Genomic DNA, 27,165 nt, shown 5'->3' with positions numbered 1-27,165 from the left:
CAGTCGGAAGGTCTCCTCTTTCAGTTTTGAGACCTCCCCTAACCTTTTCTCAGCGATATCATCGCTGCGTTTAGCCCGAGCACTCAACCGGCCAATCCTCAAATTTGCTTCCATCTTGCGATGGAAGTTCTCGATAAGAACTCTGCAGAAAATTAGCATTCAAGAACGAGTCAGCAAAGTATAGCGAATTTAGCCAAAAGAAAAGACGAGTGTTCAAGACGTACCTAATGTTGGAACTCACCAACTCATCATCGGACACTGTGTTCAAGCTTTACCATCGCTCGGCGCGCCAGCATTGACAGCTCAGTCAATGGACGCATCTATGTCCATAAGAATCGGGTCAAGAAGGTTCACTTTCCATTTGGGGGCATAAATTGCCCCCTCAACTTTGCTTCATTTAAAAGCAGCATCATCGGTCACCTCTCGTCTCCTCTTGACGAGAGCAGCATCATCACGGGTGGACTCCTCGACCTCCACCGTCTCCTTTCCTTTGGCAGCATGATCCTGCTTGGTCCTTAGAAGCCCCTTCAGGGAAGGAGTTACCCCCTTCGGGGCAGTAGTAGATGAAGCCCCCTTTAAGGAAGGGGCACTTTCGGGAGCGTCCCTATTTTTTCCCTTCCGGGGAACTCTCTCCTCAGCAGCGGCAAAACTCTACTGAGCCAGCGACCTAACAGCATTACAATTAAACTTGGGAGGCACTGCAAGATCAATAGAAGATCAGAATTATCACAAGTGCAATAAGGATATATGCAACAAAGAAAATTAAAGCTTCAGGCGCTCACCATGGCTCAGGCCCCAGTAGCGGAGAATCGCTTCATACTCCATGGCATACCCATGGATTTTCGAACGCCAGGAAATGGTTTTGATGGCCCGAACCACTTTTTTTTCGCAGTCGGAAAGAAAAGGACAATTGATCTGAGTGAAGGAATCCCAGGAGTTCCATCCCATCATGAATTTTAGATTGGATTCGGGAACCCTACAGAAAACAAATATGTCCCGCCATCCTTTATTATTGGAAGGGTAGGTACCTTCGGAGAGGATTCCCCCTTGCATTTTAAGTCAGTTTTTGGGCGCTTCAAAAAGAATACCCACCCGGGAGGATTCGACTTACTCAAAGTATGGAAATGACAAAAAACACCTAAGGAGGGGGTTAACCCGAGTTCATGACAGAGCCCCAGATAACCAATGATATGCCTCCAGCTATTCGGGAGGAGCATACCAGAGAAAATATCCCAGTGGGCGAGAATTTCGGCAATAACATGAGAATAGAAAGGAAGTCGAACCCCACTCTTGAAGGAGTCAAGGTAAATGGAGAACTCCCTTGGAGGATTGGAGTTCACCCTCTCATCTGAATCCGGGGCACGAAGAACACAAGAAGGCGGAATTGAATAATCAGAATAAAGACCCTTGAGATCTGCTGGATGAACCTCAGATACATAGTCTGAGGGGCTAGTGGAAGGTCTTTTCGACGGTCGGGAACTCCCAGCCGTTGGTTTCTTAGGAACTTTCCTCTTCTTTGAGGAAGTCTTTGGAATCTCAGGGGCATTGCCAGGTGCATCTCTAGGGCTAGTAGGGGCAGACTGTAACCAGTGTTCGGTCACCCTATGGTCCCGATCACCATAAAGTTCAACAGAGGCTGTAGGAGTTCTCTGTTCGGAAGATTCCTCACCTTTAATCATATGATCGATAGAATCATCCTCCAAAGTCCTACCACTACCCATTTTCATAGACAAAAAGTACTAGACAGAGGGGGTTTGGAGGGAAAAAGGAAAAAGACTAGCAAAGGCAAAGCAAATTGTTCGAATGCAAAAGAGAAAACAAGAAAGAAGATGTAACAAAAGAAAGGAGAGTAAACTTACTTGTGATCTCAAGAAATTAGAAGAACGAAGCTTGAGTTGCACAAGCCGAAAATGGAAACTTGTAAGAACACAAGCAGGAAAAATTTCGAATCAAGAGTGTTTTCTGGATGCGAAGTGCAAAGAAGTGAAAAGAAGAAATGAGGCAAGAGGAGCTTTTTATAGATTCAAAATTCAAATGAACACACGAGATTGAATTTGATTAATGGACGAGATTGTACGTCGGTTCGAGTAGAATGAGCAAACGACCTAGATGAAAGATCATCAACAGCCCTAATCAGAGACGATTCAAAAATCTTAGCAATGATGATCAAAGCCTGAGACACGACGGTTCAAACGACAAGACGCAATGTCCGCACCTCCCCGATTGCCACTTGGCGCACTGTGCACAAGGAGCGAGGCGTTAGAACGGCTCGACGGCACCTTGCTGGAAGCAAATGTCAGGAGCATTAAATGCAAAGATATCTTAACATGAAAAGACTTCTCATCTTCACTCATGTTCGGTAAAAATGCAAAACCAAACCAAGCATTCCACGGCGTTGCTCGAACGCTTGGTCTGCGGGGCAAATGATATGAGGAAAATTGCATCGAACCCATTGGACCGGGTTTACATCCTTCGCCTTGGTTAGACCACGATCGAGACCCACTTTGACCTAATCTAGACGATTGAGAGGGCGCCGTGCCCTAGCTATCAGTCACGAACGACCTCCCGAATCTTGCGATAGACGAAGCTAACTTATAGGAAGCAACTATCGTCAAGGCGGAGAGGGAATCATGCTAAGATTGGTAACTACCTACACCCCCGAATATCTAGGACAAAACCCTATGATCGAACGGTCCTCTAAAGAGATCGAGAATCCACTCAACGGTCGAGAATTTGAGGTAAAATCTATATAAATAGATGATCTACTCACCCCAAAGGTATCTGAATCATTTCCCAACTATTTGTATTCATTTTAGACTCTACGTTCAGCCAGAGCATTGTGATCAATTCAGCGACTGACTTAAGCTTCAGAGGTGGCCTCCCGACCCCAGTGCCCCAGTGGTCAAGCCACGTCTAACCCTGTTTTGCTGATTATCTTAACAGATCTGGAGGCTTAACATTTTCTGGACGCATCAAATATATAACAAAATTTTCTTTATTAAGTGATGCGGATCAATTATACTTCTGGATCCGACTGAGCCTCCTCTCGTATCCGGGACGATGAGTCCTGCAAAAAAGGTTAGATGCGGGCCGGCTGTGTGCCGGGCAACCGCCTCCGATGGCAAAGTCAGATGACGAATAGAGTGAGGTCTCGTGCAAAAGCTACACAAAATTATACTCAGTGTGTATTGGTTGCTTACCGGAGGGGTATGTCCCTGCTTTTATATTGTAAGTGTTACATTTTATGTATTTGGTAAGTTAGCTCGACAAGGGCTATTGTTTCTCCTAGGATCATGCTTCCTTGTCGTTGGTCCCATTCAATCAGCTGCTGAGTTGACCTTCTATATCAAGAATGATTGCTATATATGTTGCATATGTTACGCTTTTGGTCATGGATGATCGGCATCTTTCCCAATTAACTAGCATGTGGAGCCTCATCCGGGTCAGACCCAGTCGAGTAGGAATCTTCCGTATCATTAACGATTGATATAAGAGAAGGAAATTCTCTTCTCTAATTTTAATTTAAATTTTATTTATAAGTGAAAAGAAATTAAAAAAAATTACAAAGAATACCAACAATTTATAAGGAAAAAATAAAAAAAGATAAGAAAATTAATAGATAAAATATAACATTAAATATAAATAAATGATACAATAATCAAAGAAAATATTTACCACAAAAGCGAGTACATGCTTTTATATAATAGTATATTATAATTATATATAAAAAAAATTAAACCAAAAAAAGAAGGTAACATGAAATCTTTAACCATTTAAAGGAAGATTCAATATTTTAATCATTATGATCACATCACTAATGTGGAAACCTCAGATCATGTTTGATTTTTTGTCAACCAGTCAGGTTAAGATATGAATAAAATTTTATGGATGAAAAAGCCGTTGCTAAAAAAGAGGGAGGTGGGGAAGAAATAACACCGAAGCACGATGGGATATGTTAAGAATAAAATAAATTAAAAACTATCGCAGCACCCACTACAATGTAAACCATATGCATTATAAAGAATGATGCTAGTATATTCTTTTTAGGGAACTTCGAAAGTTGTGATTGATTGCAGTGATAAGCATTATAACTAAACACCGCCTGAACTCAACCCGCCACGCTGAACGCCCTAGCCTCCCTCCAGCCTCTCGCCGTTTGAGGCGGAGAGACTCAGCCTCGGCAGTGTCTCCGCCTCCGCCTCTCTTTTCTCCACCTCTCCTCCTCTTCCGCTCGCATCTCGAACTTCGCTTTTTTTTTTTTTTTTTCTTTTTTCCTTTTTATTTTCTCTTTCTCTGGTTTCGCACACCAGATCTGCTGTTCTTCACTGTCTACTCTCTCCGCCTCTTGTTTTACCTTCTCTATCACCACCCCCACCCCTCTTCTGCCGCTTCTCCTCCCGTGACGGGTTTGAAAAAAAAAAAAAAAAAAACCCTCCATCTCTCCTGCTTCTCCTCTCCCGTTAATCTTTGTCTCTCCACCAGATCTGCCGACGCACACCAGATTCGGTCTCCACAGATCTGGTGTTTTCCTTTCTTTTTTTATTTTTCTGGTTCCCTACCTCCACTACTCACTTTTTTTTTTTTTTTTTTTTTTTTTTTTTTTCGTTTCTATCTTTCCTGTCGGCTTCAACAACCGGATCTAGGGTTTCCCCTTAGTTCTGTTTGTTTGTTTTTGTAGTTTTCGTTGCAGTACTTCACATAACAACTCCTTTGGTTGCAGCATTTCTTTGGTACACACACAGAACAACTCCAACACTGGGTACAAGTTCTTCTGTGTCGAGCTTGACAGGTACGCCTATGCGGCAGAGCCGGATGGGAGGTTCAAACCTTCTCCGCACTTTCGTTGCTACCATTGCCACAACTGTAGGAGTTTTTTGTCCGCCCTTGCGGCGTTTTGTATGTCCCCCTATGTGGGTGTATGTAAGTCCCCCTATGTGGGTGTATGTTTGTTTTAAGGGTTTTGTGGACGTGATCCATTTTGGGCTTGACCCAACCCTTACCCTGGCTGGCCCCTGTCTTTTGCATGTACGACAGTTTGGTCATTTGCCGCTCCTTGGTTCGGTCCGAACCTTGTGTACTCATGCATATGTGTTTGTACTTTTTTTAGCTATCTGAATGAAGTACTGTTTACCAAAAAAAAGATAAGCATTATAAAACCTCAAGACTTGTTAAAGACTGATGTGGTCTCTAGACTCTCTACTCTCTAGTCATTATATCAAATATTATGTACATAATTTACAAAGGAAAAAATATTAGGCTTTGATTGTTTAAAATGGAGCAAAAGCATGTTTACATAAGAGAAGAGATGGATAGATTTATCCAAGGTGCAAAAATTTGCCAACATTTCGGGTGTCGATGGCTGGCGAAGCCAACGAAATGTCACGACATTTGGCAGGGTTTTGGAAAAAAATCGTCTCATCAGTTTCATGGGATATTTAGAATCATTTTGCCTGAATTTTGTTGTCTAGTCTAAATTTGAGGCAAATAAACACACTGGGAGTATTATTTTTGCCTAAAATATTGCCTAAACTAATGTTCCTGATCGGCACATGCCCGATTGTATGCGGGTGAAACTAGAAGTCTGAAAAACTCATATTAATTAAGTAAATATGCAAAGAGAACACATATACACCATTAGTGAAGAGAAGTACTAAAGTCTACAATTCATTATACAAATATACAATCAGTGTAAGCAAGTACATAAAGTCATTCAATCATCTCAAATCTTAATACCAAGTATTGTGATAGGTGGATCCATCTCCTAACTCTCCAATATTAACTTCACACTGGACCACATCCCTCTCCCCCAACCATGTTACATACTCATTCCACCCCATTCAATATTGATAGTTGTTTAGAAAATAGGCAAAATTGGAATGAAAAAGTGGCAAAAATTCACCCGAAATTCTGTTATATATTGCCAAATTTGTCTCGACATTTCAGCCATACATCGCCGACTTTTGGCATATCTCATATCGGTCCCTATTTTCGTATCCAAATAGCAAGAGAGAAGAATTTCAAACAGTTTGAGACTTGCAATCAGTTATTTGAAGGACTTGATATTTTGAACAAGACCCGACAATAGCCAACGACTATGCCAAAAAATAGTCTTCACCACAACATCAATTGATTTGTCAAAAATTTTAGAATTGATAATAAAAAAAACCTCAAAGTTAAGCTTTTAACCTATTTTATACAACATTAGCTTCTTTCTTCCATTTTTTTTTTTTTTTTTTTGAACTGAGGTTTATCTATGCCAGCTTACGCACACTTCAACTACATCTTCATGGGAGTTTTATATATAATTAATATAGGCAAGACTTTGTCCGAGGCCCCGAGATAATTTGAACTCTGATGTCTTATGTAGAAGCATTGGTCTTTTGCCAACTTAGCCATCACTTGGGATTAGGTTTGATTTTACAATCACATACTCATTAAACACCTTACATTGGTTTCTTTTACCAAGTTTTTTTCTTCTCAAAATTAAAATTTGCATTTTCAATCAAACAATACCATTTGATGATGCATCAACAATAACAATCTGTCTTCGTACATTCCTTAGGTTTTCCATCAATCCTATCTCGATTTGTGTAGGAACTTCTAATTTAAATTGAACAAATCCTAACAAACTACACCATGTAGTCAGATAGGATTTTTTGCTATAATGGCCACATGGGTTTTAGGAAAATATTCTTTTTTTAGACCTAATATCATCAATATCCATTTTAGGAGAATGTTCTTTTTCTAGACTTAATATCATCAATATCCATCATCCTCCAACTATATAGATTGGAATTTTTTCTCTCCATATGAGTGGAAGATCCGAACTCTCATCCGAGAATTTTGAATGACATAACTCAGATTACTCAGATAACATGGCCCCTTTTTTTTAATATAACTTGGATCTTAAAATATTTTTATATAGGACCTGTGAGTTGTGCATTGTCTATATATATCCTTCTCTTTGTTCTCAGCTCACACTTCAATCCAACAGGGGGAGAAAAATGAGTGAAAAACCTTTTCTTCGGCTTTGTTTCTTCTTCCTTTCTTGCTACTTCTTCTTCTTCTCCCTCTCACATGCAAATGCTGCTGAAGAAGAACCAGTATGGGTATGGCTATTCAGTATCAACACCATCCATCTCCATCAACACTACCAGGAAGACATTGACTGCCACTCTCATGCTTATAAAGAGTTCCTCCCTTTATGGCCAAGATGTTCAGAATCTCAGCTTTGTAGCCAGGTAAAAGAAAGACTAACAGAGAACTTTCAATCATAAATTTTTTTACTCCCTAATGATCTATCTAAGCCATAAATGTCTGAAAATGGACTCTTCACATTTAAATCTGTGATCCCTCCCATGTCAAATCATAAAGGAGTTGGATCTGATGAATAGGTTACCTGGTTTGGCTTCTTAGTTTGACCCAATAAATCTCTATGCTCAAAATCTCAACTTTTCAGGCTCGTGCACAACAGGCTACGATCGAGATTGAACCGACAGTTTTGCACCGTAAGCTGCAAGTGTTGTACCCAAGTCAAACACCTCTTTTTGATAGCAAATACCTTCTTTCCACGCAAAACTCAAGATAATATTATAATAAACATTGCTTCTAAAGCACTATATTTTAATAGATCCAGAATAGTGGGATAGTGACAAGGACTTCCAGTAGAGACTGAAAGGAACGGGTGGTCTGTATTTGCCTTCTCCTATCTTTTTCACCCAGGCCCTCACCTTTCTGTAACTAGTAGAGAAAGAAATGAAACCACACTGTAGTCGTCTTCCCTTCCTTCTCCTCCTTGTGTTCTTACTTTCTTCTTTCTCTCCAACACATGAATATGGAACTGAAGAATCAACTGGGTATGGCTATTCAATTCAATCGATCTATTTCAGTCCCTCAAGGAGTTCATTGACTGCTGAGCTCAGATTGATCAAGTCCTCTTCTGTTTTTGGTTCTGATATTCAGAATCTTCGTCTACTTGCCAGGTAACAAAGAAGAAATTTTTCTTTGTAATTTTTCACTCTGTGAGGCTGTGTTTCTTGATTATACCTTACCAGTAAGGAGTTGACTTCAAAAGGACTTATTCTCTTCAGTCTTGGATCACCCAGTTTAGTGACTCTGTCTGTTTAATCCACCATGAACATCCCAGTTTAATTCTTTTGGATCTGTTTGAAGGAAGAGAAATTAGATACAGGAAGCTACTGAGAGCATTTCTGTGTACTTGTTGTATATATACTGAAAGTCTGCTACTGTTTTAATTGTTTTGCAGCTTTGAGACTAAAGACCGTTTGAGAGTTCATATCACTGACTCGAGCCAACAGAGATGGGAAATCCCACAAGAGATCATCCCTCGCCAACCCCTTCTCCCCCACCGGTCCTTGCCGGAAAACCACCTTTACCGGTCGGTAAACAATCGATTGCCACTTACAGAAAACCACACTCTTTTTGTCCCAGATTCCGACCTAATCTTCACCCTCCACTCCAAACCATCCTTTGGATTTTCTATTTCCCGTCACTCCACCGGTGATGTCCTTTTTAACTCTTTGCCGGAGGATTCAAATTCAGGAACCATACTTGTCTTCAAGGATCAATACCTGCAAATTTCATCTTCACTGCCAAAAGACAGAGCATCCATCTATGGCTTAGGAGAGCATACTAAGAAGACATTCCGTCTAACCCCTAATCAAACACTAACAATGTGGAATGCTGACATTGGAAGTGCAAATCCCGATGTGAATCTCTATGGCTCCCACCCATTCTACATTGATGTCAGGTCACCTTCTTCAGATGGCAAAGTTCCAGCAGGAAGTACTCATGGTGTTTTGTTACTCAATAGTAATGGAATGGATGTCATCTATGATGGCTCTCGCATAACATATAAAGTCATTGGAGGTGTTCTTGATTTCTACTTCTTTGCGGGGCCAAAGCCAGAATCTGTAATTCAGCAATACACAGAACTCATTGGCCGGCCAACACCAATGCCATACTGGTCTTTTGGTAAGCACTCTTAAGAAGACTCTTTTTGTTCATATATGTTTCTGTAATGTCACACACACCCACACACAAATTCTTGTTGTATCTAAATGACAAGAGAATTTGTTTTGTATTCATCTGTATACAGGATTTCACCAATGTCGATATGGGTACAAGAATGTTTCTGATCTTAAGAGTGTAGTTGCTGGGTATGCAAAAGCAGGAATTCCATTAGAAGTCATGTGGACAGATATTGACTACATGGATGGCTATAAAGATTTCACTCTTGATCCTATAAACTTCCCACCAGAACAGATGAAGAAATTTGTTGATCAGCTTCACCAAAATGGACAGAAATATGTGATCATATTGGATCCAGGTGAGAAATAAAAGGAATCTTCACACCAGATGCGAAACTAAAGTAGACTAATTGAACTCATTGATAATCAGTTAAGCCATATATTTCTTTACATGGTTTTCTAAATTTATCATGCCATAACAAGTTTCTTGCCAATTTCATATAGGTATTAGCGTGAATAACACGTACGGAACTTACATACGGGGTATGAAGGCAAATATCTTCATAATGCGCAATGGCACACAATACCTTGGGGTGGTCTGGCCAGGTAATGTCTACTTCCCTGATTTCCTGAATTCAGCAGTAGAAACCTTCTGGATAGGAGAAGTTGAAGCATTCCACCAGATACTTCCTTTTGATGGCCTTTGGATTGACATGAATGAAATCTCCAACTTTATATCTTCTCCTTCATTGCCCAATTCTACTCTTGATGACCCTCCTTACAAGATAAACAATGCCAATACCCGAAGACCAATAAATGAGAAAACTGTCCCTGCAACAGCTCTCCACTTCAACAATATCACTGAGTACAATGTCCATAACATGTATGGTTTCTTAGAATCCAGAGCAACAAATGCGGCCTTAGTGAAAGCAAGGGGTAAGAGACCATTCGTACTCTCTCGATCAACTTTTGTGGGATCAGGTAAATATACAGCACATTGGACCGGTGATAATGCAGCAACATGGGATGACCTAGCATACACAATTCCTACTATTTTGAGCTTTGGACTTTTTGGAATTCCAATGGTTGGAGCTGATATTTGTGGGTTTGCACGGGAAACCAATGAGGAGCTTTGCCGACGTTGGATTCAGGTAAAAGCAAGAAGATTTGCAAAAATCTAATGCTCAAAAGTAGACAAATATACATCATATTTTTCCTTTGGACTCTTCAATGAGGAAGATTTTCTTGTGCAGCTAGGAGCATTCTATCCTTTTGCAAGAGACCATTCGGACATTCAAAAAGGACGTCAAGAGCTCTATCTCTGGGAATCAGTTACCATAGCAGCAAAGAAGGCACTTGGACTCCGATATCGTCTACTTCCCTACTTCTACACATTAATGTACGAAGCACACACTAAGGGAATCCCCATAGCAAGACCACTGTTCTTTTCATTTCCTGAAGATGTCAAAACCTATGAAGTTGATTCACAATTGTTGATCGGCAAAGGTGTTATGGTTTCACCAGTACTGACACCAAAAACAGTTTCAGTGAATGCCTACTTTCCTGCTGGCAATTGGTTTGACCTGTACAACTATTCGAAGTCAGTTTCTGTAACATCTGGGGAGATCATCACACTCGAAGCCCCAGCAGAACATATAAATGTGCATGTCCATGAAGGTTGTATTCTAGCCATGCAGGAGGAAGCCATGACAACACAAGCAGCACGAAAAACAGGGTTCCAGCTCTTAGTGGCCATTGACAGTCAGTAGTGGTGGCAATACCACTGGAGAACTTTTCCTGGATGATGGAGAAGAGATAGAGATGGGAGGAGAGGAAGGGAACTGGAGTTTTGTTAAGTTCTATGGTGAGGTTGCTGGAAATGGCATCACTTTAAAGTCGGAAGTGGCAAAGGGGGAATATGCATTGAGTGAGAAGTGGGTTGTCACAAAGGTGAGTTTCTTGGGTTTGAAACAAATTGATGGATCTAACAGGTACCAGCTGGATATCAAGGGAAAGCAATTGAATATGAATGAAACAATAAAAGTGAGTCTAGACAAAAAAGGGGAGTTTGGCACTGCAGACATTTTAGGGCTATCACTACTTGTTGGGAATGATTTTGAAATAAAGCTCCAACTGAGCGAACAGGCCAAATTATGAGAGAATTATGATTGAAACACAAGCAGAAAATTCAGTTTTGTTACCCATGTGTGATAATAAATAAATGGGAGAAGTTTGGTAAAAAATATTTCCTCAAAATTATGTCTGCATCTCTCATAAGCCTCAGTTATTGTGGTATCAGCTCTGCTGCACAGGTCTAATTTGCACTTTTTTTCCCATGTTTCCAAAATGCCCTTCTTTCAAAGCATGAATCTGTACGCTGTCTCTGTATCCAACCCTTTTGTTAAATGAATATATAAACTAGTAGAAGAAATAGATACAATATTAGAAGCAGTCGTTCAAAACAGAATAAAGCCAAAGAGGGTCGTAAACTGTTTTTCACTTGCAATTAACAGCCAACAAGTATGAGGGAGCTAAAGTTACACTCAGGGTTTATGCTTGGTAAAATCCATTGCATGAAGATTAAGAGAGCTACTGGAAAAGATGGTGAGAACCTTACTCAACTTCACAATGGAACAACCTTAACAGATAGTTACATGCTTTTCCTTTTTACCAGGCACTAGCTTCTGAGATGAGTGCTTACCAAATATCTTATTTCCTAATTAAATTGCTTCTATGTACAGAGCTGATACCATTATCCCCAATTCTAGAACAGCAGATAGGTTAGAAAAAAATATTATTCAAAAATTAGATAATGCTACCAAGGTTGATTGGCCACCAGAGAAGTTGCAGTCACAAAAAAATGTTCAGTATGTAGAAAGTGTGAACCTAAGAGTGGAAAGGAAATAAAGAATGCTATTCTTGTACAACATGAAAAGTCAGCCATTAAACCCTTGAAGATGCATGGCAAGCTCAAGTTATAGGTAGGCATAGAAATTTGTTTCCTATCAGCCAATTTCTTGTAGGGGAGAGGGAGTCAACAAACTCTGCAATTCTCAGGAAATGGAGAGGAACTCCAAAGAGAACATTGGATTAGAAAAGGTTTAAATTAACTAGCTGGGTAAAGGAACATCAAAGTAGATGAGAATATCTTTCCTAGAAAAAATCACTCTACTGTACCATAGAATTTTCTTATGAGGGGTACCAAGAAAAAACTGTGCATAGATACCTTGACAGTTTCCCCAGAAAAATGAGTAACTGCATGATTTTTCAGTTCAATACTTTATATTCTCTACAAGTTCAACATTACTCAAATTTGTCAAGATTTATATGTTGATGCAATAGTTCAGAAGGCTTCTGACATGTAAGGAAACTCCCAAAAGCACTTCTGGATTGAAGACTGAAAATGCCCGGATGAAAGTCAAATAACCTTTTTGGACAAAAATATAAAGGAAGAAAAGTGGGACATGCTTCTGCCTGCAACTTAAAGATGAACAGTTCATGAAAAGAAAGAAGAAAAAAAACAGAGAATGATCCATGATCTCAGAAGGAAATTCAAAAACCCTTAAAGATAACATGCAATGTCATGAATAATGATAGCACGAAGCAAAAGATTAATAGACTGACATGAATGACAGTTAGTGTCATAAAAACATTTCCTATTGGGTTCTCCTAATTTCAGAACCAAAAGCATTTACCACCAAATCTTGGACATTGCTTGCAATTAAGTTCCTCTTAGAATTCTGAAGAAATAAAGTGGGTTTGCAAAGTCAGGCTTGTAGATTAAGGTCTAGAATTACAACAGCAGCAAGTGGTTTGATTAACATTGTTTGTAGATCATGCTAGTAACCATGCTCATGCTTCACTCTACATATATATGTGACACACAAGTTTGGGAAACAAGAGAAAAATACATCAGAGATGATGGATTTGGATCTTACATTCTTAATGGTTACTTTTGGGTACCACACCTACTGAACGTTCGACCTACCCGCATAAAATTATACAGAACAGCAAATATAATTGAAATCCATATGCTCTGGTCTCATACGATCCCAGGATACTTTTAAAGCTCATTGTTGTCTGCATATAATTTCTTGCCATCTAATATGTCACCCCAGAAAGATCCCTTATGACTTGACATAACCTCCTGGTCTTCCTCTTTGATTTGCACCCAAGGCAATGCAAAACTACTGGTCAGATGGGACATACTCAAATTGTCCCATTACAGCAGGATATTCAGATTACACACAACTGCCCAACTTGAACCTTAACCAACATTAAGCATTTACAAAACAGTTTCAGGAAAGGGAATTTCCACTGATAATCTCAATGAGCATTGACTACTTAAATCCCAGACATTAGTGAACAAGAATCTATTTCCTTTTATTCAGCTTTGGGACCTAATCTGTTGCCACTCATTTGAAGCACCAAAAATCCAATCTCAGTGAGCAGCATTCAAATATTATAATTCTGAGAAATGAAATGCTGCCACTTCAAACAATCCATGTCAGAAATAAAATATCAGTGAATAATCCAGTTTAACAGACTGATATCATAACTTAGCCTACATCTTATTTATTAGTTATTACAATAGAAGACAGGAAATCAGTCCTTCAAAAAAACTGAAATTAAATGCACAAGATAGGAAAATGAAATCCCATTCAAATGACAAACATCATAAACAGATGATATTTCAAAACAAAAAGTACTAGTAGCCTGAAAAAACATCATACCATAATCATACAATCCAAAAACTTCCTCAAGGATCTAGACCTTTACATGCTTAGAAAGAATTATGATAAAGAAAAGGAAAGAAGCCTCCATGTTAATTCAGTGCCCTACTCTGTGATTCTAAAAGAAAAAGGAAAATTCAAAATCAATGAGAGGGTGGCACCAGAGAATAAGAACATTTAATATCAACATCGATTTTTCTGAGGTTAAAGAAACACCCAGTAAAAATCAAGTTGCCATAAAGAAGACCTGAGTTTCTCAACAACAGGGCTTAGATCCAACTCATAAGATAGTCATGTAAGCATCAACAGCCCATCACGGCACAGTTGTACACAAACCCACCTGCTCGCTCTCTGACAGAAAGAACATCCCACTCTAGTCCTCCCCGATTCCCGTCCTCGGGACACCATGAATGCAGCACAATAACTTCACCATTAGTGCCTCTACGTCCACCAACCAAAAGCAACTTGTCGCCACATGCTTTGAATGCTAAACCCCAACCATTGTTTGAGTCAGCCCTGACTGGCAATCTCTTCACAACACTCCATGTATTATTGGTTTTATCATATTTCTTCACCTCATTTGTAGTTAGATCAGCAGCATAAAGCTGATTATTAACAACTGCCACCAGGGGAGGAGACTGCATAGGTCCACCCCAACCAGGGATCATGTTATTTATCCTCCTCCATGTTCTTGTCTCCATATTATACTCTTCCCCACAAGCTAAACGGTCAGATTGACTGGTAATTCCTCCAATAACATAAAATTTACCATCCATGAAGAATCCTGAACAAAGTTTACGAGGCAAGTTCATATCTGGCAGACTTTCCCAAGAACCAAGTTCAGAATTGAAAAGCTCAGCAGATTTCAAAACACAGCCATTCTTGTCAGTTCCTCCAGCAACAATAGCAATTTCTCCAGAACAACTTGAACCAAACAAACAACGGGGTAGATTCATTAAGGGGCATCTAGACCATTGATGATTGAGCAAACTGTACATCCATATTGCAAATCCTGATAGTTCCCGACCAAAAACAAGCAGCTCAGTTCCTACAGCAAGAGATTCTTTGTCTGCATATGTGAAGCAATCATCACATGGCATCCTTGGTAACCTCATCCACCTACGTCTTGTAGGATCAAAAGCTTCCCAAGGCATATTGCTACAAGCTAGATACACCCACTGTTCAATGACACCCATCTGCCGCCTCAATTTGTAAAGAACTCCACTAGAAATCAACGCATTAATCTTTTTATTCACACATGCAAGATTTGGGTAATCTGATCTACTTGCCCAAGTAAGAATATCCACAGCAATGTCATCATAAAGACCAGGTATAAGACTATTATCACCTGATGACTGACCAGTGGAATCCCCACCAGAATGTCTAGAAACTGTTGGCTTCTTTTTCTTTAAGCATAGAGAATCAAGAGAATCAATTTCAACACACTTATCAAATATATCTTCTCCAATATCCATCAAATTTTCCATCATACAAGCTAGTAGCAATCTATTTTTCAGGAATGATCTGGAGTCCTGATTGTAGGAGTTGTAAAGTTGTGAAATTACACATCCTTGGGCACCCACCATGGCTGGTGATTTGTAAATAGGTATTTCCTTGTTCTCCTTCCCCTTGAGTGTATATCTACAAACCATTGATAAATCTGTAATAGAGACAAAAGGAAATTAGAAGATAAACAATAACTCATACAACAATAAGTTGTCTAAAAGAGTAAAAAGCAAACCATCAGCTGAACTATGGCTCGTATTTTTAACTACCAAAGAAATGCAACAATAACAATAAGCCTTCCCCCAACTAAATAGGGACAACTGCACAGATTCTTGCCCTCCAATCAGTTCTGTTTCAAGCCATACTAGATACAAGGCCTAAGCTATATATATATATATATATATATATATATATTTTTTCCAGTTTAGGTCTACCTCTAGTTCTTCTAATTCCTCCAATCTGGATAAAATAACTACAAAATAAATAAAGGAGCTGAAATCATCCATTACATAAATACAACAAGAAATAGGGCTATAAAGTAAGCCGTTGCTATTGCTACAAGGGCTGCTCGCCTTCATATGGCTTGGCTTCACTATTGCTATGTGGTGGTTGGCTCTTAATGTGGTACTTCCTACTCATAGGCGGAGCTACATTGCCCCCTGCCCCCCCCCCCCCCAAATTTTTGAAAATTTTGATTAATTTCTTTAATTTTTTCAGTTTTTTCTCTTCCCACATGTGAAATATCACCATTTGATCCCCCCTAAACATTGAGAACAATTTTTAAAGGTAAAATAATGGGTATAAATGTCATTCCTAATTAAAAACTAACTCCTCAATCCCTATTTATTCTCCCCTTTCTTCTCTCTCATCTTTTCTTCCTATTTATTCTCTTCTCTTTCTATAAACGTGGGTTAAGGAAATTTTTGAAAAAAAATCTTATTAGGTATTCAAAATGTCATTCCTAATTAGAAACTAACTCCTCAATCCCTATTTATTCTCTCCTTTCTCCTCTCTCCTCTTTTCTTCCTATTTATTCTCTTCCCTTTCTATAAGCATGGGTTAAGGAAATTTTGGAAAAAAAATCTTCTCCATGATTAGGTACTCTTTCTCTTTCTCAATTTATTATCTTTTTCTCATTTTTTTTGTTATTCTTTTTATTTGATTTTATATTTTCTGTTTCTTTATTTCTTCTGCAATTTTAAGGTAACTAACTATCATTGGTTTGCATCTCCTACCAAAGAAAATTATGGTTTGCATCTAACTTTTTAGGGTTGAAGTATCATGTGTCTTTTTTTTTTTTCTTTTTTTTCTTTTTTTGTATTGTTGTTTTAATTTACCTATATTTTGTTGGGAAAAATTATTATCAATAATTTACCTATTTTTTCAAATATGTGTGGGTCCCTCAAAATATATGTGAGTCTGTGCCTTAATATAATAAAATAATTCAGCGGTGGGACCCCCAATAGGTCTTATAAGGGCCCACATAGTATGTGTGGCGAAAAAGCATTAATGCTTCCCCAATGGGAAGGTTATCTAGACTTTCATTCTTCAGCCCCCTCCAATGTTGAATCATGATTCCACCCCTGCTCCTACCATACTGAATGCGTAGAGACTAAAAGCTTTGCCAGAAGCTAGCAAGACAAGATTTTATGCTTCATAGACAAGGCTTGTACTGTGCTTGACTTACGAGCTCATGTAGTTCTTGCCCTAACAAGCAATGGCTAGCTGCCTTGAATCTGTTAGGGGCCACCTTTGCGCCGTGCCTTACATCTTATCCTATATAAAGATAAATAATGGAGCCTAATGCAATAGTGGGGCCTGTGGCTGTTAAGGGGGATTAATTGATTAGATACCCAAGAACCATAATCTTTCCTAGGAACAACTACTACAACAATAGATAGGGGTCAGGTTTGGCATCAAAGACCTTCGCCCTCCAAACAGTATGCAAGCCTTTCAGCATGTACTGATAATATTTTTGCCCTCTTAACATTGCCTCTCAGATCTAATGGAGGGTAAGTGTATAGTTTCCTTAAAAGCAGGGTCAGTCCTTGGTTATCTTAAATTTAGCACAGATGCCTTGGAGTTTTTATTAAAAAAGAATTCAGACATGTACTTATTTAACTAAGTCTTATTTCAGCATATGTCAGTAGTTATTTAGATTACAATCAAGAATCCAAGTTAGGTGGTAGGATCCTTGTCTGTTAAGGATTTCCACATAGCATTAAAGTCTTTTAGTAGGCTATAAATAAGCCTATATTTCTTTGTAAGTTTCAGTTCTGATGATTGAATAAAGTTGATTGAGTTGAGGATCATGGTTTTGTAGTTGAGTGGGCCATGGTTAAGAGATTTTGTTCAAGATCGGCAACCTACTATCGATTTTCAGTCTCTTCTTCTTCATTCCTCCAACCTTCAAGAAATCGGGCAGCCTTCTTCAAGAGATACAGCAGTAAACAAGTAAGAGCAGAAATTCCCCACCTCCTACCTCTCAGGCTCTCACGCAAGCATCCCCTACTCCTGCCCTTCATCCCCAGCCCCTTAATCCCCCTTTTTGGCTTCCCTTAGGATTGCACCACCCCTTGGAGACCAGTTCCACTGCTATTCCCCCAGCTAAAACCCTTTTTCCCAAGCCTTAAGAATTTCCTGCTCTTCATCTTCTTCCTCTAAATTTCTGCAACTTACTTTCAAATCTCTGAAACCTAAGCCTACCTAATTCAGACCTTCCCCTATATTCCAGAATCAATAAAACAAGGACTGAACCTTCAAGGCAGAAAATTCAGCCCTTCTCCCACCCTACCCAAGACCTCCACAAACCCTAGCTTTTCATTTGTTTAGTTAAAATTAATATTACAGCAGGCTTTTAGAGTTGTAGAACACCCTATACACTCTAGACCACTCTTTCACTTTGCTGGAATTCCTAGGTCCACAACTATCCCTACCCTAAAGCTGGGTTTACATAAGCAGCTCAAAGTTCGCGTTGTGCGTCCCCGCTGGACTAGACACGTGTTAGCTGTAGGAAGTATAGTTCGGAAAGTGACTTTGGTTCGTCAATTCAGGCTCAACTCCTTGCTTTACGTTAGCGAACCTACAGGTAGGACCAGGGCTCCATGCTCTTTTTTTCTGTATGGGACAATATCAGGGAGAGAAGGGAATGTATCGAGCTGGCGAAAAACAACACAAGCAAGGACAAAATATGTAAATGCTGTTCTATCAACTGAAAAAGGGGCTTCTAATTTTGGATGGTGAAGTGAGGACTGTGGTGACTCCAAACAAGACAAATAAAAGACAACCATGGACCAGAATTAAACGATTTATATGATGCTCTTATGTATTAACTAAACGATTTCACTTACTAAGAATAAACATTAAAGTGATAAATAAAATTGTTTTGGACAACTATCAACCCTTTGTCACTTTGGCAGTGAATGAGTGAACCATCTGAACATGGAACTACAGAAGTGAAGACTCTCCTCTAGGAGGAAAAAAGATACTCAACCCCCATTCTCCAACACCCCCCCCCCCCCCCCCCCCAAAAAAAAAAAAAAAAAAAAGAGAAGATAAAAGGCAAGATCTTTCCTTTTGGGAATCAAGATAGATCAAATCCGCCAGAGCGAGAACAAGAGAAGTGTCAAAGCAAAGACAGTGGAAGAATATAACCCATAGTTTACAGAGGAGCAAAAACTGATAACAGAATTGAAATAGTATGCATGAATATATTAATCACGGATACTATCAGAACAAAACCCATAAAATCGTCAGACTAAAAACAATTTCCCCGTGCAGCAGAACAAATCTTCCTACCCAGCAACAAACAAAATAATCTGAACAAAGAACCCAAAGGAATTCACAATCTCAATATGAACGAATTTCGAAACTTCATGCATCTCAATTGGTACATTTTCAAGTCAAGAAGCCTCAAGAAAGGGACGAAGTTAAAATACCTGAAGAAAATAAACCAGATAAATAGCTTGGATATATATGCAGGAACACCTCAACAGAGAATCCCCTTCAACAGTCGATTAGAAGCCAACAGCCTAACCGAGACACGCTAAGCATTTGTCTAAATTCCAATGCAGCATTTCTCTGCCACCGAAAAATTTTAAGGAAGCACACTGAACCTCAAACTTCATAAACCATCACGATTTCTCTAATTTCAACCTGAAAATCCCTGAAAACCAGAAAATCGCCAATGAACAGATTCAGACCAAAGACCAAACAGTTACAGTGTAAAAGAATCACATCCAAAAAAACCCACTAAGACCGAAAACAAAGAAAAACCAAAAGTCTCTAAAGTCCAATCAACCAATCAAAATCAATCATCCATAATTCACAAGATCAACCACCAAAGCAAGCACAGTTTATTTTCACTCTCCAGTCTCAAAATCTCACCTTTATACGCTTGAAGAAACACAACATTTCACGGAAAACAGACGTCTCAACCGGTGGCTCAGGAATCTACAGCTGTATATCAACGCTATCTACATGCAACAGTCCACCGGAAACCGATCAAAAAAACGATCTTTCCGGCGAATTCTTTCAACTTCACAGCCTCACCAGATCTAATCAGAGACGAGCAAGCTTGAAACTTCAAAGCTTCTCATCTCACTTCAAGAACTGCTTCTTCTTCTCTATTGCTCTCTCTTTTATTCTTGGCCATTTTAACGAGTGTTTTTCGGAATTTTCCATTTTTTAATTTTACTTTTACTGCACCGTTGCGCAGTCGAAAATTGTAAAGAAATTAGAAATGAATTAAAACGGAACGGGGAAAATGTGAAGAACCGTAAAGCAAAAAAGTGATAACGGCCACCGTTTTCACACGTGACGGTAGATACCATCTTTTATCCAGTAATAAACGCATATCTTGTCGTGGATAGATAAGCATCTCAAATTTTTTTTTTTTTATGGTTTACAAGGAAATACTACCCTCCTTCTCAGACGACATGCCCTTCATGTTTATATCTTATAATGTCTGCTCGATTGGAATCTATTACAATCAACGATGCAAGAAAGAAACTCTCTGTGGGCCCGTAGATTAGCTTGCTTTTTCCGCCGCTACCAAATGGCGTAGCAGCCGTACCCTTCCTTTTACGACGCAAATAATTTATTGACGATTATAACCTTGCATGGATGGACTTTACAAGTCATTCAGTGGGAGGGATGACGTCAGCTAGAAGACACGAGTCGCCTCCTTCAATCCTTGTGTCAGTCTGTCAGTTTCTTCTTCGGGAAAGTTGATCGCAAGCGGTTTTTGGATGTAAAAATAAAGCATGGAATGAAGTTTTCAACGGAATCTTTTCCAACTTTTAAAGTATTCCACCAAATTCATACGATACTATTGATACATATCCATATTTGAACCAATCGAAATCTCTAGATTTCACCCTTACCCTATCCATCCGTGTGTAAAAGGTGAATCTCAACACCAAACGGTAGATCATGAATCAGATTTGAAATCTCCTTTGAATTATACTAGAAAATATCCAATTTGACCAGTCGATACATGTCGATACATCTCTCCTTTGAATTATACTAAAATACATTAGTCAGAGCGATACAATACTCGATATAGGACAATACGTTTCTTAAAATCACCTTACCGATACGATTTTTTTTTTTTGTCAACACCGATACGATATTCGATACCGATACTTTAAACTGTGATCTTTTTTATTTGACAACAAATAAATAAATTAATCAATTAAATATATAGTGCACCATCCACCTTTGGAAGCAATACCCCATACTTTAATGTCTCCCTTCTCTTCATTATAATATTGCTTTATTGTTCTTTTGTTTTTCTTGAAAGAATAATATTGTTTTATTATTTAGTACTAGTTTAGTGTATAAAATAACCAAACAAAAAGATAATATGTAAATTCCTCCCTCACTATTTGAATGTATCTAACATAAGTATATTATATGTTTTGTTTGGAATTAGTAATTTTATGTTAGGGTTGAGATTATTTAGATATACCACAGGAGTATTGAATTCATAACCTATACATTAAGAGCGGGAAATTATTATCTAAATAGCAAATTGCATTGGCAGCCCAAAATGGAGGCTTTAAAGCATTGACACTCCACTATATATTTAAAAAGTATAGAGACCCCAAAATTAGATTTTCATTGGATATTTTTGTTCAATTTGTCACTGAAAACCTTTCAGACATTGTTTATTATAGGGATATGTTTGAAAATAAACAATAATTTAATTGTTTTCAGTGATAAATTTGATATGTCGAATAAAAATCCAATTTTTGGGTCTCTATTCTTTTTAAATATAAAGTGGGGTGTTAGTGGTTTAAGACCTCCATTTTCGAGTGCCAGTGCAATTTGCTCTTACCTAAATGTCTAGGAATTTCTCATACTTGTTAAGGGTCTGTTTGGTTGCATGAATTCAGAGATTTCAAATATCTAGATTCACAAATGAGAGATTTATACTCGTTGGTTGTATGAATCGCTGAATTCACGAAATCTAAAGATTCACATTTTTACACTAAAAACGTGAATTTGTAAATTTATAGGTATGAGGTGAAATCCATAGATTTCTTCCACATATTAACATTACTAAAAAAGAGACAAGCATAAGCGTAAAAGGTTTACTTACCTTTAAATCTTGAGGTTCCATACACACCGTATATCTTGCAACAACAACCATTAATACTTGTTTTTCCTACAACACATTCTTTTCTAATCTGATCATATCATATAATCTTGCTCACATAATCAAGTTAAAACTCTATATTATTTATCACCATTAAAAATAACTTTGTTCAAATTTTAGTTTTAGCATCCAAATTTAGTGGTCAGAAATAATTTAGTTCTTGTTATGTATGCAATCATCACCAAAATCTCCACAAAAGTTGATATATAGTTATTAAATATTATAAATCAATTATTAATTTATTAAACAAGTATTTTGAACCCAAATCAATATCAAGAGATAGGTGTGGTCCTAATGGTCTTAATTTACTAGAATGCATCCAAGGTCTTAGGCCCTATTAAATAACTCAAAAAATATATACCCTATGGTTTTTGAAAAGAAAAAGTAAATTTGGCTAAATAGATTATAAGGAGAAAGATGTCATGTCTTAGCTCAGCTAAGTAATGTCATGCCTTATGTCAGCATCATTTTAATTATATTATAAATACTATTAATTTGTTTCCCTAATGATTTTTTTTCTGATTTATTTTATGATTGTTTTAAGTGGACATGACTTTAGTGGAAGACAAAGGCTTTAGTGGTATAGCCCTTAAAGTAGTGATTCTCTTAATAAAAATTATTCTCCATCTTTTTGTTATAATGAAGCTCACATGTTTTGTACTAAACTAAATAAAAATTTACTCTAGTGAAATCATTCCATCTATAATTATTAAAAAAAAAAATTAATAAAAAGTTTAACTTTATTATTTATATTATTCTAACTTTATTATCTACCTAATAAATTTTGTTCATCTAAGATCTTTGTCTAAATCAGGCAATTCCGTACCCCCAATTGATTTTGCACCTTTTACTTAGCAATGGTAATCATTAAATTAAATTATTTTTTAATTATCAAAAGGTAAAAATCTTTGAATCATTCGTATATTTTATTTTGAAAATAAATGAGAGATCACTTTTGCATTCGTGTTTTTTCAAGCAGACCATTTGATGCATGAAACAGTAAGAAAAAGATTGAAAATAATTTTTGGATTATATGAATAAGTTTCATCACATTGATTCTCTAATCATAGTAAATTAATTAATAAAAATTTAGTAGATTAAGCAAACCTAGTACACTTCATAATTAAGATCTACTATGTCACTATCACATTATATTCATTAGCATGGTTTGATTAAGAAAGACACTCACCAAACAAATAATAATATTTAATCATGACAAATTCATCAACAACCAAAGAAAAAATAATCAATCAATGAAATTCATTTTTCATTTGAATTGATTTTTGAGCATCGAGCAAGCAGCAAAGAAGTGCTCAAACTTTGTTTTAAAGTTTTAGTAATGCCATTAAGAACCCTCTGAAAATAGGAGTCTTACGCTCTAATACGAATTCTATTTATATTTTAGTTTTATCTACAATCTTTACTCATTTTAGGTTTGAAATCATACAAAGCAAATGCTTGCTTGATTCTCTATCAGGTGGACTAATTTACTAACAAAAATAAATTGTAAAATATCACAAAAAGAACCCAAACTAAGATGGTAGAGAAAGGAAAGATTTGTGATTAAAACTTTTACCAGCAATGACATTTTTGTTTTTTGGATATAATGTTCGTGCACACCAACTTATGCATATCTCGACTATATCCTTAGTGTAGCTTTAATTTATTTATAATTTAAATACACGATAGAGCTTTTCCTCTAACCTCACAGAGATTTGAATTTTCGATTTCATAGTATAATACTTGATGTTAAACCTAACCCTTGAAAATTTTGAAAAATTCATTATATAGCTATTAAAGATATCTTAGCTTTTCACTAGTTTAGATAGACCATATCATCTCTCTAGTTAATGTGGGGATCAAATAATCTCTAATATTGTTTTATGTATTATGGTTATTAATATTATTTATTAAATTTATCAAAAACTAATATTTGAAAACAAGTTCATTGGGAAGGGTGGAGCTGATGAGATATGCTTAAATAAATAGATGAGTGGGCTTAAAGGATGCAGCACTCCTGTTAATCTATTTCAATCAATATTATCTTTGTTTAACTCAAATGGGCCTAAGCAATGATGCTTTGATTCTTGTTGTCTACCAATAGAGTGAGTGAACATGTTTGGTCTAATTGATCTTTAGAAGGAATATGGCTTCTAAAAACACACCACATGCCTAGTGTTCCTAACATCAAGATATGTGTGTTGATGGTCCCAAGAGAACATTTGCATGCAAGCATTATTGAGATTAATTTTTCATTTTTATGATCTTTCAAGAGTCATTCAAATAGAAAACAAAGAAAAGGCAAAATGGGGTGCACTTGATGATCAGATTTGACATATCACTAGTGCAAGATCTTCTCTCTGAATTACTCCATTATAAAATTGCTTTCAATGAGCATTTAATAAACCTCTTATGTTACTATAGCATGCTTTCTTAATTTATTTATTTATTTCAAATGAGAGAAAATAATTATTAATCAATCTCTCAAAAGAAAAGAGTTTAGACTCGAAAAAATAAGCTTGTTTCTTGGGATATCTAGAATTACGAGATGTAGAAGATAAATGAGAGATTAAAACCTACTAGAAACATCGAAACAGATGATTGTCCAAATCAAGTATAGAGATATGGAGTTTGAGGTCTATCTCGTAAGTTTGCTCCCACCATAAGTGAGATCATTTACACTGAACGCCAATTTATCGACTTCATCACAAATTGAAGTGTCAAAGAAGAATCTCAAACCCTAAACCTAATCTTGAAGAGATTGTCAATAATACTTTCGCCCATGAAGAGTGTAAAAAGAGTCGGGAAAATAAGAGATTGTCTACATCTTCAGGACCTCTTTTACCTAGATGTAGGAGTTAATAGGATTTACATAAAAACAAATTTTCCCACTTCAGATGTGAATAACCCAATGTGAGATATAAAAGGAGTTTGGCATTCCTACCAAAAATAAGGACTTTGGCATGAAAATATAGTATCCATTTGATAACTAAATCTCTCTGCTAACTTTGAGATATGAGATAGGCAGGAAAAGATGAGATTAGTTGGTGGATTTCATCTCATGTTATATCATTTTACTTCCCATGACAAATCAAATTATTGTCAAGTGGCTTCAGTGTTACATGGCTTTAGGCTTTCTATATAATTGCTTTAAAGACTTTTGAAGGCTATTGAAATCCTAGTAGAAAGTCATATATCAAATATACCATCCCTACAAAGACCAAAGTAACAAAAGAAAGAGCAAAGCATCCCATTGCTGAAAACTTTGGAATCACTGATTGTAGGGTTACAGTGGAAGTTCACCAAAATATCAACCAATATTCTGTGAATACCCCAAATTTTGCACTTAATTTGGGTTTAGGGATGGATACTTTCTTTAGAATCTAAACCAAACTTGATTTGATGACCAAAAGCACTCATCATGGTCTTTGGTTTGATTTCAGGTTTTATGAAAACTGGATTGTTTATTTTCCATTTGATCTATTAAAGGTTCTATCTTCCAAGTGTTTGATCCATCCTACCCAAAAGAAGTGCAAAATCAGTCCCATGGTTATTGATGGAATGCCCTTTGGCCTTTTAAGTATGAGATCCCTAGCAGTTGGTTCCTCATTCTGCTTGCTTCTTTTAGGGAGCACTTGGCTTAAGAAAATGAGAGGACTTCTGGGTAAAATTCGAACCTGCCTGCAAGTTGCTGTTGAAGCCGAGGTCTTTCGGATAATCTGCATGTGGGGTATCCAGCATCTGACATTCGAATAACAATATCTACGACCCCCTCTTGTAGGCTCCGTAGAAGGAAAGGATATATTCTGTTAAAGAGGGTCCTTCGCGTAAATTGCTTTGAAAAGGTAAATCAATCATTTGTTGTTGGGAATCCCACAATAATCCTCTCCTCCCACCTAATTGTACATGAAATGGATTTCCTCTAGCTCTCGAAAAAGACATTATATAGACTGGATTAGAAGGGTCTGTCATGCTAAATTTATGACTCATTTCTTGTCACAAATATTCACTTGTAGCATACCATATCTCAATGGATTGACATAATTTTTCTAAACATGTCCCATAGTGATAGTGTTTTTCCAAAATCAAACTTTGTTGTTCATCATCTTGAACTAGCCATCCCTTAAGAAGATGTTGTTAAAAGATCACCAATTTCTAATCAAATGCATGCAATAGTGGCTTGCTGGAAAACTAGTCTTTTCTTGATCTTGATCCAGGATGTGTGATGTATATGCCATTCTAAAGTGATCTATAATCTGCTAATAACTCGTTTCATGCCCGTTCAAATACTTGATTGAAAATCAAAATAACCTTGGTTCAGTTTCATCTATTAGAGAAGTTACTTTGGTTTTGTCCATGTGTTACGGTTAGTTCCACATCGGTGCCTTACAATCACTGATGTGGGTTGATATACCTTGGCAAACCCCCACTTGGAAAGCCGGTTTTTCAGGTGGTGTGGAACCGAGGTTGTATCACCATGCCTAGATGATGACTTCTCCAGCAAAGAGTAAAACACCATAAACGAAATGTTAGAGTACAATATACTATAGGCTAGCTTTCATATGAAATAAAACTTTTGTTCTCCTTGAAATTTCCACTCTTGGTGCTGGAGTCTAACATATTACTTCCTAGTGATTTTTCATGACAAACTGCTTGAGCTAGCTCATGTAATATAGTATTTTGAATTCAACCCACAAAACAACCTGATATGCCTAAAGGAAATTTATTTGTACAGCACCTGGAAGAAAACCGTGAAGACAAGGCTAAGGAAAGAAGGTGAAAACCATGTAGTTCTTCAGATGCCAAGCAATAGTTCATAATAAATCAAAACAGTTTTCAAATAAAACTACCCCGGGGACAAGGCACCACCCCCGGGGAGTGGAAAGAGCAAAGAAAAGAACGAGAAACAAGAGAGAGAGAACAGCCACAACGAAGCACGCCGAAAAAGAATTAGTTGAAGACAGACAGAAGTTCCGTCTCTCAGCAATTCACATCACCACCAAGAAACAACACGAGAACGAAGAACAGAAACGACAAGCCAGGCAAGCACCACAAAGAAATACTTGTAACTCACATTATTAGATAATAAGAATACATTCTGTTTTCTCCTTTCTATATGGTATCATCCCTTTCCGAGCGTAGACTTCTCTGTTTCCAAGAACCTCTTCTCTGTTTTCTCTCTTTCTGATTCAAGAAGTCTTCTCTGTTCTGATTTTCCATGGCTGCATCGTCTTTCTCTGTGCTGCAGTTCCCTTATCCTAGCACTTTGAATGTT

The 27,165-nt window shown here is 37.5% G+C and overlaps 1 protein-coding gene and 1 pseudogene across 2 annotated transcripts; one reads left to right on the top strand and one right to left on the bottom strand.

The window, feature by feature from the left end:
* The first annotated feature begins 7,562 nt into the window (after positions 1-7,562).
* LOC149005557 (alpha-glucosidase-like) lies at positions 7,563-12,002 on the top strand. Its single transcript, XM_089168048.1, is given in 6 exon segments — positions 7,563-7,982; positions 8,267-8,994; positions 9,119-9,349; positions 9,495-10,141; positions 10,244-10,756; positions 10,758-12,002. Coding segments are annotated over 6 exon segments (2,736 nt in total). The 5' UTR covers positions 7,563-7,755; the 3' UTR covers positions 11,148-12,002.
* A 1,697-nt stretch (positions 12,003-13,699) lies between these two features.
* Positions 13,700-19,867, bottom strand: LOC149005556 (F-box/kelch-repeat protein At5g60570 pseudogene; annotated as a pseudogene). The gene is made up of 3 exons (XR_016175520.1): positions 19,616-19,867; positions 19,168-19,394; positions 13,700-15,383 (listed from the first exon to the last, which is right to left on the bottom strand). The product of XR_016175520.1 is annotated as an F-box/kelch-repeat protein At5g60570 pseudogene (transcript).
* Positions 19,868-27,165: the final 7,298 nt, after the last annotated feature.

Source organism: Hakea prostrata, chromosome 9, assembly GCF_041222555.1.
Source record: "Hakea prostrata isolate BN-2017 chromosome 9, UWA_Hpros_2, whole genome shotgun sequence".
Classification (NCBI taxonomy): domain Eukaryota; kingdom Viridiplantae; phylum Streptophyta; class Magnoliopsida; order Proteales; family Proteaceae; genus Hakea; species Hakea prostrata.
The sequence above is the reverse complement of the archived record's forward strand: the minus strand, read 5'-3'. Positions and strand labels throughout refer to the sequence as shown.